At 44.4% G+C, this 19,248-nt stretch overlaps 1 protein-coding gene across 2 annotated transcripts in view; it reads right to left on the reverse strand.

The window, feature by feature from the left end:
- RHPN2 (rhophilin Rho GTPase binding protein 2) overlaps nucleotides 1-19,248 on the reverse strand; it is a 70,404-nt gene that overhangs the window by 28,951 nt on the left and 22,205 nt on the right. For both annotated transcript variants that reach the window (NM_001083470.1, XM_059876813.1), the window contains 2 exon segments: nucleotides 8,480-8,555; nucleotides 11,619-11,747. In NM_001083470.1, coding sequence (NP_001076939.1) covers nucleotides 8,480-8,555; nucleotides 11,619-11,747 — 205 coding nt within the window.

Raw genomic sequence — 19,248 nt, forward strand, 5'->3', positions numbered from 1 at the left:
GATCTCACCTGGAGAGATTTACAAATCTTATCCCACTGCTGCACTCCTGAGAAAGAACAGCACAAAATACTGGCAGCCAGAGTCCACGCTGACCAAATGGCAGCTCAAGCCCAAGAGGGCCATGCAGTACACCACTTGGGCAACTATGCTGCTCCTGAGCCAAATCCACAATGAAATCATCAGATCCACTTTGTTGAGAGCAATAGATGGGACCATATGATTAATTGTTTAATAGAGGGTATGAAAAAGCTCACAATGGGGGCTTCCCTGGTGGTCCAATGGTGCAAAAATCTACCTTGCAATGCAGGGGATACAGGTTCAATCCTTGGTCCGGGAAGATACCACATGCCACGGAGCAACTAAGCCTGTGTGCTACAACTACTGAGCCCACCCGAGCCTCAACTATTGAAGCCCACGAGCCCCAGAGCCCGTGCTCCACAAACGAGAAGCCACCGCAATGAAAAGCCCCTGAACTGCATAGAAGAGTAGCCTCCAGCTCACCACGACTTGAGAAAGCCTGCGGGCAGCCAATAAAATAAAATACACAAATAAAAACAGTCACAACTTGGGGGCAGGAGTTTGTTTTAAAAAGAAAAAGCTTACAATGAAACCTGTCAACCGTGAAAAAAAAGTGAAAGAATTCCAATAGGGACCAGATAAAAATCCTACAGTTTTTCAAGGGAGATTAATAGAAGCATTTAAAAAGTGTACCTAGGTAGATCCCTCCTCGCCTGAGGGACAGGACTTTTTGGCTCTACATTTCATAGCCCAGTCTTCCCCAGACATCAGAAATGAAATTCAAAAAAGCCAACTGTGGGTCCTCAGACTCCTGAGAGTGATTTGCTCTGATTGGCTTACTTGGTTTTCAATAATAGGGATATGGCCAAAAAGGTTGAATACACCCAGAGAGATAAACAAAAGGCCCAGATGATGACAATGGCTGTGTCCACTCTGAGACCACCACAGGAAAGGCCAGGATTTTTAGGCCAATCTGGCCACGGTAGACCATAAGGCCCATAGGTACCCAGACAAAATCAGTGTGCTCTGTGAGGACAGAAGGGACACATTAGAGAAAGATTGTGATGGATGAACCCTTTGCAAACAGCCAAGGTATTGAAAGAGGGAATGCCCCAGGCACCAGAGAGTTGGGGGGTGGGGTCGGCCTTCTTTGATGATTTCACAATCAAAAGACTGACGGGGCCCAAAGCCAAAAATGGCTCTGCTCAGACATGGCATCTACATAACTAATGCGGAGCCTTGGGCAGTCACTGAAATGGCGGGTCACTTGATAAAATTTCTCACAGACTAACGCAACCTTCTTGGTCTTAACCCAAAGGATGGGAAACCTTAACTCTAAGAAATATGCAATGGGAGTGTCAGGCGAGAGACAGGGGCACATTTTCCTGCGACCCCTTTCGTACAACATCAATGGCTGGTTATTTCCACATTCCTTTCTGTTTGTGACTGACTGTCCTATTTCTTTAATGGAAGGTATTCTTTAAATAAATTAGGGGCTACACTCTGTCCCTTGAGGGACAAGGAAACCACTCTCATCATCAAAGTGTTAAAGTGTTAGTTGCTCAGTCGTGCCCGACTCTTTTCGACCCCACGGAGTACAGCCCACCAGACTCCTCTGTCCATGAGATTTTCCAGGCAAGGATACTGGAGTGGGTTGACATTTCCTTCTCCAGGGGATCTTCCCAACTCAGGGATCGAACCCATGTCTCCTGCACTTCAGGCAGATTCTTTACCAACTGAGCTACAAGGGAAGCCCTTCATCATCAAAGGATATTAACAAAAAATAGAAAAGAATAAATTAAATCTATAACTGAGATAAAAGACTCAATACACCCTAAAATATAAAACATTTAAGATTCCAGGCCTAATCAGAAACAGATTGAGGCCTTCAGTGACTCTCTTTTAGATTTAGAAACTGAGGAAAACGGTCTGGATCTTCAAAATCATGGCTGTAATCCTTCTTAATGACTTTTCCAAAGCTCATTGTTGTATTTCTTTTAATTTATACCTTTTTGTAGATTCATCCTCCAATGCTTAACATCTAAGAAGGCTAAAAGGATGATGCTAACCACAGTGACACTGACTGGCAGTTCTCCGAACAGAGAAGGGACAGTCAGCCAGGCGCTTTACTCCTTCCCCAGGAAGGCCAATGTTCCGTCTCAGCCCGAAGTAGCTAATGATCAGTCACTGCCCTTTACCCGCTTTGAAGCATAAAAGGGTAAACACCTGGAGGGAGGAATGATATAGAGGAAAGGGACAAAGTAGGTGATTAAGTAGTTAATCCCACTAGGGGATTGTAAGTAGAAAAAATATGGGAGACCCTGTAAGTTTGCTTAATCACAAAACCAGGCAGGCTTGCTTAGAAACAAAACCATGCAAGAGAGGCATAAGACATATGCCCAAGACAATAGAACAGTGGTGGCATGAGACCCACATCCTGCCCAGTGAGCTCAGGAAGTTAATGACCCCTAAGACATGCTCTCTGCCCACATAAAAAACAATAATCTGTGGACCGAGCTTGACTGTGTAGGGACAAGAAAACTACCCTGCTCAACCTGGAGGAAGAGCTGAGGATGGAAGCATGATGTCTACTCAAGAAAGACAAAGAAGTTCTTCTCCCTCTGCCCGGAGCATGGGCTCTATCTAGGGCACGTGGGTTTCAGTAGTTGAGACGCCTGGGATCCAGAGCTCAAAAGTCGTGGCACACAGGCTTAGTTGCGCCACAGCATGTGGGATCTTCCCAGGTCAGGGACCAAATCCATGCCTCCTGCACTGGCAGGCAGATTCCTCACCACTGAGCCACCAGGGAAGCCCCCCACTTTTCCTTTGATTATAAAACTATATAGTCCAGTAAGTTCTCAGAGTGCACCATTTCTCGCCTGCCCACAAGCATCCTATTTTAAAAAATCACTTCTTATCTACCTCCTCGCTGCTCACTAAATTGTCTTCTGTGCTGAGACATAAAGAACTGTGGTACCGGAGCTCTCTGGGGCCCCAAAAGATGACACAAACAGTTTCATAAGCAGTCACACACACTTGATAGGAATGTAAGGCAAGACCAGTTCTGGTGGGTTATTCAGATCAGATCAGATCAGATCAGTCACTCAGTCGCATCCAACTCTTTGCGACCCCATGAATCGCAGCACGCCAGGCCTTCCTGTCCATCACCAACTCCCGCAGTTCACTCAAACTCATGTCCATTGAGTCGGTGATGCCATCCAGCCATCTCATCCTCTGTCGTCCCCTTCTCCTCTTGCCCCCAATCCCTCCCAGCATCAGAGTCTTTTCCAATGAGTCAACTCTTCCCATGAGGTGGCCAAAGTACTGGAGTTTCAGCTTTAGCATCATTCCTTCCAAAGAACACCCAGGGCTGATCTCCTTCAGAATGGACTGGTTGGATCTCCTTGCAGTCCAAGGGACTCTCAAGAGTCTTTTCCAATACCACAGTTCAAAAGCATCAATTCTTCGGCACTCAGCCTTCTTCACAGTCCAACTCTCACATCCATACATGACCACAGGAAAAACCATAGCCTTGACTAGACGAACCTTTGTTGGCAAAGTAATGTCTCTGCTTTTGAATATGCTATCTAGGTTGGTCATGTAATCGTTATCTTTGACCTACCAAATCCACATCTAGAAATTTATCCAAAGGGAATATTCAGCAAACTGTGCAAAGATGCTCACAGGAGAGCTGTTGACAATAAAAATTTGGAAGATGCCTTAAGAATGAAATTAATAGCTACCCTACTTGGCACTTATTACCAGTAGATACCATGCTGAGCCTGAATAGATCGGAGGAGTCTCATATCCTTCTAAAGACCCCTGATCAGAAGATGAGACCAGGTGCTCAAAGCTTAAGTACCAAATAAAGGTGTAGGGGGATGTGTGTGGCTGTGAGGGATCTTTACATTTCTTGGTATTTTCTGAACATTTTGCAATACTGTTCTCAATCAGAAATATATACTAACAAAGCTATATTTAAAAGGAAAAAAAAACTTGAATTCTCTGGAATTTATTTTGATGGTGCTTCTTCATGAAGTTGTTTTAAAGCCCATTTATTTAAAACAGAACATAATCAGACCATGAAGCTTCACTGACCATTAAACATCACAAGGACACACAGATTTGAAAGACAACATGAATTGCCCTGATTTAGTTGGCCAGATTACTTCTGAGCACCTGTCTATGTTACTCTCAAGCACAAACACGGGAGGAAAAACAGAATGTCCCCCAAACATTCTCATTTTTGTATGACTGACATCTGTAGAGTTCTTTTTAGACTAAAATGACATGGTTGGGAACCTCAGCTGAATAGCACTTGGCCATATCCACAACATGTGATTTTTTTTTTCCCCACTAGATTTAATGTGAATTCTGCACATGACATGTTTGGATCCTTACAGCTGCCCAGGAAATTCCCAATTTTCTCCAAGAGTCTCCCTTTTGAACGCCTGCACTCTTTTTATTTTATTTTTTTTTTCCAGTATTAAATATGTTACTCCCTATTTTCAGATACAGTCTTAATTGCTTAAAATATAAAGTATTCTTCCAGTGACAAAAGTACTACATGTTTATTTGCTTGCACTCTTTTTAAATTTTTTAAATTTTGGCGACCTGCACAATTCCTTCCAAACTCACACATTTTATGTTTCTGGGTATGTCTTTTTTTTTTTTAATTGAAATATAGTTGACTACAATATTATGTTAGTTTCAGGTGTACGATATACTGGTTTGACATTTGCATACTTTATGAAATGATCACCATGGCAAGTCTAGTAGCCATCTGTTGTCATACAAAGTTATTACGGTATTACTGAATATATTCCTTATGCTTCATAGTCTATCCCCATGGCTTATAATATGAAAATTTGTAACCTTAATCCCCTTCACCTATTTCCTGTCCCCTGCAAAATGCCCACACTCTTCCAGCTCTGGCACAAAGCAACAAACTAAATCTTAAAAGAAACTATTCTACAAAAGCAACTAAAATATTTCCACAGACATAAGCATTGTCTGGAGTCTCAGAGACCTATGGCAGGTGTCACACCTAACTAAAAGCTCACGTGCCCTGTGAAAAGCTGGCAGATAGCTGTCTGCTGCTGCTGCTAAGGTACTTCAGTTGTGTCTGACTCTGTGCGACCCCATAGACGGCAGCCCACCAGGCTCCGCCTTCCATGGGATTCTCCAGTCAAGAACACTGGAGTGGGTTGCCATTTCCTTCTCCAATGCATGAAAAGTGAAAAGTGAAAGTGAAGTCATTCAGTCGTGTCCAACTCTATGCGACCCCATAGACAGCAGCCTACCAGGCTCCTCTGTCCATGGGATTTTCCAGGCAGGAGTACTGGAGTGGGTTGCCATTCTACTACCCAGAAAATAAAATTTTTGGTAATCCTGGGTCTGGCGTGGCTACCAAAGTCCCTTCTCAAACTCTAAAATAAACTCCAAACTCACAGGGCCCAGGACCTGGATTTAAACAAGACATCAGTCCACAAGGCCCTGAGTGAAAGGAACTCACACAGTCTCTGCTTGAGATTGGAGGACAAGTGCAAAAGCATTCGAAGCATTAACCAATTTTTTTTTAATTGGAGAATAATTGCTTTACAATATTTTGTTCATTGGAAGAAGGACTGATGGCTGAAGTTGAAGCTCCAATACTTTGACCACTTGATGCAAAGAACTGACTTATTAGAGAAGACCCTGATGCTGGGAAAGATTGAAGGCAGGAAGAGAAGGGGACAACAGAGGATGAGATGGTTGGATGGCACCACCAACTCAATGGCCATAAGTCTGAGCAAACTCTGGGAGCTGGTGATGGATAGGGAAGCCTGGCGTGCTGCAGTCCATGGGGGTCAGAGTCGGACACGACTGAGTGACTAAACTGAATTGATTTTGTTCGTTTCTGCCATACATCAACATGAATCAGTCATAGGTATGCATATGTCCCCTCCCTCTTGAACCTCCCTCCCGCCTCCTCCCCATCCCACCCTTCTAGGTTGTCACAGGCACTGGGTTTGAGCTCCCTGTATTATACAGCAAATTCCCACTGGCTATTTTACATATGGTGATATACATGTTTCAATGTTACTTTTTCAATTAGGCCTTTCCTCTCCTTCCCCTACTGTGTCCACAAGTCTGTTTTCTGTGTCTGCGTCTCCACTGCTGCCCTGCAAACGGGTTCCTCCGTACCATCTTTCTAGATTCCATATATATCCATTAATATATATTTTTCTCTTTCTGACTTCGCTCTGTATAATAGCCTCAAGGTTCATTTACCTCATTAGCAATGACTCAAGTGCATTCCTTTTTATGGCTGAGAAATATTTCTCTGTATATATGTACCTCAGCTTTTTTATCCATTCATCTGTCAATGGACATCTAGGTTGCTTCTGTGCCCTAGTTATTGTAAATAGCCCTGCAATGAACATTGGGGTATATGCATCTTTTTCAACTATGGTTTATTCAGGGTGTATGCCCAGTAGTAGGATTGTTGGGTCATATAGTAGTTTTATTCCTAGTTTTTTAAGGAATCTCCACAGTGGCTGTTTCAATTTACATTCCCATTAACACTGCAAGAGGGTTCCCTTTTTCCACACATTCTTCAGCATTTATTGCTTATAGACTTTTTGATGATGGCCATTCTGACTGGCATGAGGTGGTATCTCATTGTAGTTTTGATTTGCATTTCTCTAATAATAAGCGATGTTGAGCATATTTTCATGTGTTTATTAGCCATCTGTATGTCTTCTTTGGAGAAATGTCTGTTTAGCTCTGCTGGCCACTTTTGACTGGGTTGTTGGTTTTTCTAGTATTGAGCTGTATGAACTGCTTGTATATTTTGGAGGTTAATCCTTTGTCAGTTGATTCATTTGCTATTATTTTCTCCCGTTCTGAAAGGTGTCTTTTCTCTTTATTTATAGTTTCCTTGGAGAAGGAAACGGCAACCCACTCCAGTATTCTTGCCTGGAGAATCCCATGGACAGAGAAACCTAGCGGGCTACAGTCCATAGGGTCACAAAGAGTCGGACACAATCGAGTGACTTAGCATAGGCCACAGTCTTGCTGTGCAAGAGCTTTTAATTTTAATTTTAAAATTTAGGTTTAATTAGGTCCCACTTGTTTATTACCAATTGCTTTTTAAAAGGACAAATTGTGTAGTGCCCAAAATGCCATATGGTCATTTTTTTCTTTTCTAAAATAAAATCAGTGAAAAGATGAGTCAACTAACAGGACTGCTGTGACAAGAAACAGAATTCTTTGAAGCATTTTTCACACTTCTGGGATTCATCCCTACACACCCTGCCTGTGCTGGAAAGCTTGGAGACAGACACCCCCTTCCACCTCATCACCACTTTCTTCTTCTGCATGGAAGTTTGAGATGATTCAGTAAAACTCATCGTGATGGATCCGTGGCAAGGAGGAAGAGGAAAGCATTCCAGACCTGGGGAGGCCTCTCTTGGCCCCAGCTTGGGGGCAAGCCATCTCTGGGTACCTCCATCAAAGCATCTCTCTCGCTTCCCACCCAGATCCTCCACTGAATTACAGGGGCCCTAACAGCTGGGCCTCTGACATCACCAGCACCTGTTCAGTGACTGACACAGGCGGGCCTACAATATCACTGCTTGCCAGAGACACATGGCTAAGGGGAGGCCAGGTACTATTTTTACCTTAAAGAGGTGAATTGTGCAATGTATGAATATCCCAGTAAAGTTGGTACTTAAAAAAAAAAAAAGATGGAAGGGAGGGAAAGAAGGAGGGAGAGAGAAAGGGGGAGGGCAGAGCGGGGGATAGAGAGAAAAAAAAGAGAAGGCAGACATCCAGGGATCAGGGCATGGGGGATGCATAAACTCTAGCTATTCAAGTGTTTAAGGGCAGTGAACCAGTATCTTTGGTTTACTCTGAAAGGTATCAAAAACAAGATGTATTAATGTGCGGGGAGAGGGATGCATAGACGCACAAATACATGATAAGGTGACTGCAGCAAAATGTTAACAGGAGAATCTAGGTAATGAGTATACAGGGGTTCACTGTGACATTCTTTCAAATTTTCTACTATTTCCAAAATAAAATGTTGAGGGTCAAAAACTTTTGGCTATTCTTCCAAAAACATGGCCTAAATTGACTATAAAATTTGAGGCAAAAAAAAGTTACTAAAACAGGATGCAATTTTAAAAACTCAAAGCCTGTTTACCATAGATCCTCTTTGCCTTGGATTCCTGGAGCCAACCAGCCCGGGTTCCCAACCCCTTCCCCAGGCGTGTGAGAGTCTCAGCAACCAGATGTTAGTGAGCATAGGAAAGTTTAGCATGGGCTGTCCGGGTGGTCTGCTGAAGGGGCTCAAGGCCACCCTGAAGAAATCAAGCGACCCTTGGCCCGTCGAGCCTCACAGCACTTGTAAGGGATCCACAATTTCCACATTTCTCTTTTAAACAGCGAATCCAGTGCCCATTGCTTTGGGATTTACCTTGAGAGCAACTGAAAAATCAACGTCCTTGGTTTCCTTCAGGCCAAGTGGAATCAGGGGAATTGTAAATGCTTCCCTAGAAGGAACAGAGTAAGCTACATGAACATCCGCATCTCGGCCACTTTGCACACCCCCAGCTTGTCCCCCCACCAGACTCCAGCTCAAGTCCCCACCCCTCCTCCAGCCAAGCTAGTACACATCAGTTCATTTTCCGTAAAGACCACTCGGGGACTTCCCTGGTGCTACAGTGGATAAGAATCCATCTGCCAATGCAGGGGACATGGGTTCAGTCCCTGGTCTGAGAAGTTTCCAGACGCCTAGAGCCCATGTCCCGCAACAAGTGAAGCCACCACAATGAGAAACCCGCGCACCACAACAAAGAGTTGCTCCACTCACTGCAACTGGAAAAAGCCTGCGTGCAGCAACAAAGACCAAGTGCAACCAAAAATAAATAATTTTTTTTTTTTTAAAGGCCACTCAGGTCATGTCCTCGTCTTTGCTCCTAAAGGAGTCCCCATCCCCTTCTAGATGACCAAGCCTAACACATGAGGCCCCTACCAGCTGTATCCTGATTTATCCCTCCAATCACATTGCATCTTTGAATAACTGTCCTGAGGACCTCTGCACACCAGGGTCTGTGCCTCGCGTGCTCACTGCTCTGCGGTCTGGTGCACTGCCGCCATTTCCAGCCAACCCCCACCCTTCTCCTCCTCCTCCCTTCACTGCAGTGGGTCCCACCTCTCCTGCAGCCCTCCAACCCTGGGCTCTCACGTGCCTCCTCCCAAGGGGGGTATCCCTCTAGGTGTCACGGGGAAGGCCTTGAGGGCGGGGGCCCCATCTGACACCTAAGTGCACCTGGCTCCCAGCCCTGGGTCAGGCCCTGGCTGGCTATCTCCCCACCACCTCCTCTCCCCCCACCAACCACCTGGTTACCCCAAAGGTCACTCTGGGCGTGGTCTCAGGGGCAGGGCCAGTGGGAAGTGAACTGGGCTCAGCTGTGTTTTGCCAACAGGGATTTCGCTCCCTGACCTGTAACAGGAGACCTCCTGGGGCCGCTCAGCCTGGCCAGGGAGGAGGCCAGGAATGCAGGCGGGGTGAGTGGACAATGGGCTGTAAGCTGAAGCTGCCTCTGTGGGGGACAGAAAACAACGGGGCTGTGCTGAAAGCAGGCGAGTCCCAATGGGGTGCATAGCTTCCCCAAGGCCTGCCAGGAAAGCTGGATCCTGCTAGAAGGAGATGAGGACAGGCTGGGCCGCTCTCTGCTGGCTTCACCCCGACAGGGCTGGCGGCTAGGTCTGCTCTTCCTGTGATCGTGTAACAGCAGCCAGCATCCCCAGGCTCCTGGCCAGGACTCCCCACCCTCTCCATCTTGCACTAATATAACATTTTCCCATAACCTCGGGGCTCCCTGTGTTTTCTCATCTGCATGAGATTGTTTCTTCCCTGTCTACCTCATAGACGTGTGTGAAGATCAGCTGTGCCAAGAAAAAAATAACGTGCTTTGAAAACAGGAAGAGGGCGGATGGAAATGCAAGATGTCATTATATATCTGCATATCTCTCTCCCCTCTTCCCCACTCCCAGGGACCAACTTTCCCACTCCCAGAAACCAATCAGCCGCTTTACAGCTGTACTGCAGTCACAACAGGGGCCTTAAGTGCGTGTCTTTGGGCAATATGCATGAACAGCCCTGTGTTTCACATACAGCGAGGCAGAATAAGAAACATCCTACTTGTATCACCAATGCTTGGCCCTGACTCATCTCATAGATGGAGAAGGGAATGGCAACCCACTCCAGTATTCTTGCCTGGAAAATCCCATGGACAGAGGGGCCTGGCAGACTACAGTCCATGGGGTTGCAAAGAGTCAGACACAACTGAGCATACAGCATGAGCTGAGGGAAGCCGTTCGCTGGCTGTACTGATTAGGGGTCAGAACTATGCTGGGAGCTCAAAGGTAAGTGAGCCAGGACACACAGCCTGGCTCATGGACGGCCACCAAGGAAGCAGAGGTTTCACCCGTGGCTCAGAAAAACCCCTTGGGGACAGTGCAGAGGACTGAGCAGGAGATGATCTGGAAAAGCACCTTTCAAAGATGATGGAAGGCTCTCCAACATTTGGTTCTGTTCATCTAGGGAATTATTTTCTGACTGAGTTTTCCTTGGGGCTCCCTTACCTTTTGAAAAGTCCTACTTCTCCAGACAGAAAAGTATGTAAACTGTTCTTTAGCAGTTCTCAAGGTTATTTCCTCTTAAAGATGGACTTTTGGGGACCTCCCTGGCTGTCTAGGGGTGGGGATTTCACCTTCCAATGCAGGGGGTGCGAGTTCTATCCCCAGTTGGAGACCTAAGACCCCACATGCCTCGAAGCCAAAACACAGAACATAATCAGCAGAAGCAATACTCTAACAAATTCAATAAAAGCTTTTAAAATGGTCCATATAGGGAAAAAAAAAGATGGACTTTTCCTTCCAAGGTAGCTCACCTTGGGGAGGGAGAATTTCTGAGCTCTTCTGAAGGTCACACCTCAACATTTGGCCTCCCACAAAGACTCTCTGAGGGATGCTTTGGAATCAGAACATTTCTTTCTCGAATATTCAATGGGAGACATTTCCAAAGTGTCTCAGCTACACCATCCCCTCAGGGAACTTACAGAAGTTCTCATGATCTTTGCTGGGACAGGCAGCTTATTACATGTTTCTATAATCTATCAACAGAATGACTCAGAGTCAGATCGTGTGCGTGGTACTGAGGTGGAGAGGGAAGAAGATGGGGCTTCCTGGGCCCCACCTGGCAGGTTGACTCTCAGAGCTGACCACAGCTACCGTTCCAGGGCCTCTTTATGGCAGAGGCATCACCCAGGCTATGTGACAGGTGCCATTTCCCTGCCTGAACCCAGCCACAAGGCTCTCCAGTAAACCTGTGTCCCAAGTGGCCCCAGGACAAATAAATGCCTTCTTCTCTAACTGGTCAGGTATCTCCAAGAAACCCTATAGGTTCTCTTTAACTCCTGCACCTTGCTCAAGCCCGAACCAAATCCAAGCGGGGCTGGCTACCCCTGGGGCCTGTCTGTGTACCATCCCTGATGCAGGCATTTCCCAAGGCTCAGAAAGTACCTGACAGAAGCATTGCCCCTACTTACTCTGTGTTCTGATAGACTCCTACTGAGATGTTGAGCCCCTCCAGCTCTTCCTTGAGCATCTGCAGGTCTGAATTCAAGAAGCTTAGTTCCAGGCGCACCTGCTCGCGTACCTTTTGGTTCGTGGCTGCTCTGTTAAAAGAGAAAGGGGGAGAGAAGCAACTTCAGCCAAGCATCCCCCAGTGGCCGGTTGAGCAGATACCCCACCCCTGTCCCTGTAGGGAAGCTCTGGGGGTCTGCCTGCAGATGGAGGTGCCAGCTGTGATCAGACAAGTGTCTCAGGGAGGCCGGGAACCTGTTCCATTTTGAGCCACATCTGTCCATACACGGACCTAGGATTTAGCCAATGACACTGAGCTGCTTAACTTGAATTTTATAAGAATTAGCCTTGAGAAAAGAAAAAGAAGTTTCTCCTAGCCACACGTAAGGGACCATAAATTATCTCCTTAAAAGGGAAAAGATGAGAAAAGACAGGGGGTGGGTAACATTCCCCAGCTCAGCCTATGAGGCTGATATCACCCTGATTCAAAACCAGGGGAAACCACCACAAGAATACTAATCAGTATCTTTCATGTATATATATGTAAAAGTCCTCCACAAAATATTAGCAACCTGAACCTAGCAACATATACAGAGGACCAAGTGGGATTTATCCCAGGAATGCAAGATTGGCTTAATATCTGAAAATCAATTAATGTAACATACTAAAGCAACAGAATAAGGGACCAAAAAAAAAAAAAAAAAACCTGTCATCTCAATAGATGCAGGAAAAAAAAGCATGTGATAAAATCCAACACAGATTTACGGTAAAAATCCATAACAAGCTAGGAATAAAAGATAATTTACAAAGCTTGATAAATGACATCTACAAAAACCCACAGCTAACATCATATTTAATGATGAAAGATTGATGCTTTCCCCCTTATGATCAGGAGCAAGGCAAAGATGTCCATTCATGCTACTTCTTATCAACACCATACTAGAGATTCAAGCCAGTAGCAATACGGTAAAGAAATGAAAGGCATCTAAACCGAAAGGAAGAAGTAAAACTTTATTCACAGCTGACATACTCTTGCATGTATAACATCCCCAGGCACCCAGAAAACGAATACTGGAACTAATAAATTTAGCTAGGTCAAAATACAAACATCAATTGTATTTCTATATACTAGCAACAAGACATCTTAAAATGAAATTAAGAAAACAATTTCACTCGTAATAGTATCAGAAAGAATAAAATACTTAGGAATAAAATTAAGAAAAGAAGCAGAAGTCTCGCACACTGAAAACTTCAAAACACTACTGTGATATTAAACGGACAGGCATTTCATGTTTATGGATTGGAAGACTCACTATTGTCAAGATGTCAGTTCTCTCCAAGTGAACCATCAATTCCAATCAATTCCCATCCCGGACTTTCCTAGTGGTACAGTGGATAAGAATCCACATGCCAATGCAGAGGACACAAGTTCGATTACCGGTTGGGGAAGATTCCACATGCCGTGGAGGAACTAAGTCTGAGCACCACAACTACTGAGCCCTGGCTCTATACAGCCTGTGAACCGCAACGACTGAGCCCATGCGCTGCAACTTCTGAAGCCCCTGCGCCTACGGCCTGTGCTCTACAGCAAGAGAAGCCCGTGCACTGCAACCAAGGGTAGCCCCCGCTAACCACAACTAGAGAAAGTCCCAGACACAAAGACCCAGTGCAGTCAAATAAATAAGCAAGATCAACTTAAAAAAATTTGAAAACCGCAACTCCAATCTAAACCCTAGTAAGCTTTTTAGGAGGAACTAACAAACCGATCCTAAAATGTATATGGAAATGCAAAGGACCTAGAAGAGCCAAATAATTTTGGGAAAAAAAAAAAAAAGTTTGAGGACTTATGCTATCTGATTTTAAACTTCCTATAAAGCCTCAGTAATCAAGACAACGTGGTACTGGCATAAGGACAGGCAATGGAACAGAACAGAATCCAGAAGTAAATTTTTACATTTATGGTACATTGATTTTGACAAAGATGACAAGAAAATTCAAGGAGCAAAAGTCTTTCTGATGAATGGTGCTGAAGCCATTGGACATTTCTACGCATGTCAGTGTCCCCAAGACCACCCCTAGAGTCAGTGGGTGGGACTTGCAGGACTCAGGATATAGTTGTGCTCACTGCTCTGGTTTATTACAGCAAAAGGACATCCAGCAAAATCAGCTAAGGGAAAGGCGCATGGGGTGAGGTCTAGAGGAAACTAGGCACAGGCTGCTAAGAGTCCTCCTTCCCAGAGGGGTCACACTGCTGCTGCTGCTAAGTCACTTCAGTCGTGTCCGACTCTGTTCGACCCCATAGATGGCAGCCCACCAGGCTCCCCCGTCCCTGGGATTCTCCAGGCAAGAACACTGGAGTGGGTTGCCATTTCCTTCTCCAATGCATAGAAGGGAAAAGGGAAAGTGAAGTCGCTCAGTCGTGTCCGACTCCTAGCAACCCCATGGACTGCAGCCTACCAGGCTCCTCAGCCCATGGGATTTTCCAGGCAAGAGTACTGGAGTGGGGTGCCATTGCCTTCTCCGAGAGGGGTCACACAGGACATGCTTAATTCCTCCAGCAAAGGGTTGTGACAACATGTGTGTAAAAACTATCATCCAAGGAAGATCACCAGGGTTTTTACTGGGAGTTCGTCAGGTAGACATCCCTGCCTAGCATGTTCCAAAATTTAAGACTCCAAGAAGGAAAGCAGGTATTTGCTATAAATCACATGGTTTGTCTGCCTGCAATGTGGGAGACTGGGTTCAATCCCTGGGTTGGGAAGATCCCTTGGAAAAGGGAAAGGCTACCCACTCCAGTAGTCTGGCCTAGAGAATTCCATGGACTGTATAGTCCATGGGGTTGCAAAGAGTCAGACACGACTGAGCGATTTTCACTTCACTTCACATGGTTTGTGGAAATAGTTTAAGTATAGTGAGCTCCTCTTATCAGTTCTAGGAATGAGGGGAACTCTCCTGAAATCTACATTTCCACACACCAGCCAAGTGCCAACCTTGCAAGCAGGGCTTTCTAAAGATAGACTTCTCAGGCCTGCGACAATAACTCTTTTCTGCACAATGTGCAAAAAATAAATCTCAATCTAAGCATTACACCAGACCAGGTATCAAGTCAAACTGGATCAGACGGGAGTTGGGGGTGGAGGGAGACTCCAAAGGAGGGGATATATAAAAACTTACAGCTGATTCAGGTTGTTGTACAACAGAAACCACCATCGTAAAGCAATTATCCTCCAATTAAAAGTAAAGTTTTAAAAAATGGATCAGAGACCTCAGTAAAACTCCTAGAATGAAATCTTTGTGATCTCAAATTGGACAAAGTATTCTTTGTTATTGTTCAGTAGCTCAGCCGTGTCTAACTCTTTGCTACCCCATGGACTGCAGCACGCCAGGTTTCCCTATCCTTTACCATCTCCCGGAGCGTGCTCAAACTCATATCCATTGAGTCGGTGATGCCATCCAACTATCTCATCCTCTCTCATCCCCTTCTCCTGCCTTCAATTTTTCCCAGCATCAGGGTTTTTTCTAATGAGTCAGTTCTTCACAAGAGGTGGTCAAAGTATTGGAGCCTTCAGCTTCAGTCCTTCCAATGAATATTCAGGGTTAATTTCCTTTAGGATTGACTGGTTTGATCTCCTTGCAGTCCAAAGGACTGTCAAGAGTATTCTCCAACACTACAGTTCAAAAGCATCAATTCTTCAGTGCTCAGCTTTCTTTATGGTTCAACTCTCACATCCACACATGACTACTGGAAAAACCATAGCTTTGACTAGACAGACCTGTGTCGGCAAAGTAATATCTCTGCTTTTTAATATGCTGTCTAGGTTGGTCATAGCTTTTCTTCCAAGGAGCGAGCGTCTTTTAATTTCATGGCTGCAGTCACCATCTGCAGTGACTTTGAAGCCCAAGAAAATAAAGTCTGTCACTATTTCCATTGTTTCCCCATCTATTTGCCATGGAGTGATGGCAAAGTAGTCTTAGTTACACACCAAAAGCACAAAAATCCATAAAAGAAGAAACATTAATTTGAGTTGTCAAATTTTAAACTTCAGTGTTTCAGAAGTGAAGTGAAGTGAAGTTGCTCAGTCGTGTCCGACTCTTTGCGACCTCATGGACTCTGTCCATGGGATTCTCCAGGCAAGAATACTGGAGTGGGTTGCCATTTCCTTCTCCAGGGGATCTTCCTGACCCAGGGATTGAACCCCGGTCTCCCGCACTGCAGGCAGACGCTTTAATCTCTGAGCCACCAGGGAAAAAAGAAGAAGAAGAAAGCCACGGAATGGGAGAAAATATTTGCAACTTGTGTATCTGATCAAGAATCTGTATCTAGAAAATATAAAGAGTTCTGTTAATTAAATAATAAAAGATCACTCAACTTTTTAAATGGGCAAAATATTTTTTTAATTGAGTTATAACTGACATACAATATTCTATTAGTTTTAAGTGTACAATATAATGATTCAAAATGATCACCATAATAAATCTACTTGCCATCTGTCATTATACATGGTTAGAGAATCTTTTCCTAAGATGAGAACTTTTAAGATTTACTCTTTTGGCAACTTTCAAACATACAATCCAGCATTATTAACTGTTGTCACCATGCTGTACATCACTTCCCATGACTCTTTTTACAACTGGAAATGTGTACTCATTTCGTCTGCCCTGCAACCCCTACCTCTGGCGACCACCATCAGTTCTCTGTACCTATGAGCTTGGGTTTTAAAATATATACATTTATATAGTTATTTGGCTGTGCCGGGTCTTAGTTGTGGCCCTCTGGATCTTCAGTCTTTGTTTCTTTGTTGCAGCATGAGGAGTCTTTAGTCCTGACATGTGAACTCTCAGTTGCAGTATACAGGATCTGGGGGTTTATTTTGTTTTGTTTTGATTCCACATATAAGTGAGATCACACACTATTTGTCTTTCTGACTTATTTCACTTAGCATAATGCCCTCAATTTCCATCCATGTTGTTGCAAATGGCAAGACTTTATTCTTTTTTATGGCTAAATAATATTCTGTGTGTGTGTGTGTTTGCGTGTATCACATTTTCTTTATCCAGCCATCCATTGATGGCCACTTAGTTTGTTTCCATACCCTGGTTATTATAAATAATGCTGCAATGAACCTGGGGTGCTTGTATCTTTTCAAAGTAGGTTTTGCGTTCTTCAGATAAATACCCAGAAGTGGAGTAGGTGGGTCCCATAGCAGTTCTAGTCTTAAGTTTTTGAAGAATCTCAATACTGTTTTCCACAGTGGCTATACCAACTTACAGACCCACCAATGGTGTATAAGTGTTAGGAATATTTTCTTAATTTATCTTGCTGATAGTTCATCATTAGTGTATAGAAATGCAATTGATTTCTGTATATTGATTTTGTATCCTGTAACTTTACTGAATTCATAAAATAGGCAAAAGATTTGAATAGACATTTTACTAAAGAAGTTCTATAAATGGCTAATAAGCACATGAAAAGATGCTCAGTGTCTTTAGTCAATAGGAAAATGCATGTTAAAGACATAATAAGATACCAATACAAAACTATCAGACTGGCTATAATTAAAGAAGAAAAGACAATAACAAGTATTAGTGAGGCTGTACAGAGAAACTAGATACGTCATACATTGCTGAATGTAAATGACACAACCACTGGGCAGAACAGAGAGGTAGCTTAGAAAAATGTTAAAACATAACTTATTGTAAAACCAAGTAATTACACTCCTAGAATCTACACAAGAGAAATGAAAACATATGTCCAAACCAAGACATGCATGTGACTGTTTATAATAGCATTATTCCTCAGCCAAAAAGTAGAAAACAATCCAGATACGCAACAAGCAAATGGATAAGCAAAATGTACTATATTCATTAAACAGAACAGTGTGAAGCTGGATGGAGGAACAGACTTTACCCGAGTTCCCAAAGGAGGGGTTTTGCTACCTACTCAAAGGTCTTCCAGGTGCGAGCTCCTTCTACAGATTCAGAACCACTGCCCAAACAACAGTGGCAGTGGCAACCAAGCTCTAAGCCGGGCCTTGCTGAGTACACTCCCTTGGACCATCCTGGCAAGTCTTCAGCCATGGTTCAGGCCAAGTGCCAGAAGTGCCCTCCTGTCACACATGAGGACCCCTGAGGGTCGCCAGCAAGAGCTCCAGCCAGCCAGAAACAGTAACTGACCACCTCCCCATCCTCAGCTGATGAAAACCCACCTACCTGACCCTGACCTGCTTTGTTCACCACCTGTCCACCTTTCCTCCAGAGAGCAAAGCACTAAACCACTTCCCCTGGAGTCAGACCTCCCCCGGGGACTCTCCACACCCTGCACATAGATGGGTTCATCGGTTTCTCTTCATGGTGTCTTTATACTCCCTTCGCTTTCTCTCTCCCTCTCTCTACCTCCCTTCCCTCAGCTTGTTCTCCATGACCAGCCAACAAGCTTACGCCCACTCAAAAGGAGCAGTCAGTCATAGGGAATTCCCCAGTGGTCCAGTGATTAAGACTCTGTGCTCCCAATACAGAACACCCAGGTTTGATCCCTGGTTGAGGATCCCACATGCCACAGCTAAAGAACCTGCATGCCACAACAAAGATCCAGTGTGCTGTAACTAAAACCCAGCACAGGCAAATAAATATGTATTTTTTTAAAAAGAAAAGAAAGAAAGAGCAGTCATGACCTGGCTGCAAATAGGATGGCACGTGCCCTTTCACTGACCAGTAAGTTTTCATTCATGCATAGTCTGGGCTCCCCAGCCAGGAAATGAGATGTTGGAAGCTCAGCTGGTGAATATCATTGGTTTAGGAATTTTTTTGGAGAAGGACATGATGACCAGTAAGAAATGAGTTTTGTATCACAGTACACTACACGCATACACATATACCTCCTACCCCAAAAACAAGTCTCGGAAACTTCCCGGCACTCCAGCGGTTAAATGGCTCAGTTGCGTCTGACTCTTCGGGATCCCATGGACTGCAGCCTGCCAGGCTCCTCTGTCCATGGGATTTCTGCAGGCAAGAACACTGGAGTGGGTTGCCATTTCCTTCTCCAGGGGATCTTCCTGACAGGGATTGAACCAGGGTCTCCTGCATTGCAGGCAGACTCTTTACCGTCTGAGCCACTGGGGAAGCTGGAGGTTAAGACTCTGTGCTTCCACTATAGGGGCGCAGGTTCCATCCCTGGTTGGGGAACTAAGATCCCATATGCCATGGCTCTGCCGTACATGTGATACTCTCCGATATATTCTATTCAACTCTCATAACTTTTCTGTTTTGTTCATACACAATGTTTTTTATTCACTGATAAGCCAAAGGTCCATTTCAAGATGTTTCTTTTGTATGCTTAATTTGTTTTATTAGCAAGCAAAGCCCTATAAAGGATGGTTTCATCTAGTCTTCAGACTCAGATTAATTTTTTTTCTTTTTTGGTCCTCTGAGGCATTTTGTTTGTATGTATTACATCCCTAGAAGAAGAATCCAAGGATTTTCCCTCCTGTATGTTTTCGTCTTGCTTCTTCATGGTCCATGATGCCAGCTGAGGTTGTCAGTACAATGAAACCAAACTGACAGGATGGGAACAGGTTAATCTTCATCTTGACTAAT

The sequence above is a fragment of the Bos taurus genome, chromosome 18 (assembly GCF_002263795.3).
Source record: "Bos taurus isolate L1 Dominette 01449 registration number 42190680 breed Hereford chromosome 18, ARS-UCD2.0, whole genome shotgun sequence".
Classification (NCBI taxonomy): Eukaryota; Metazoa; Chordata; class Mammalia; order Artiodactyla; family Bovidae; genus Bos; species Bos taurus.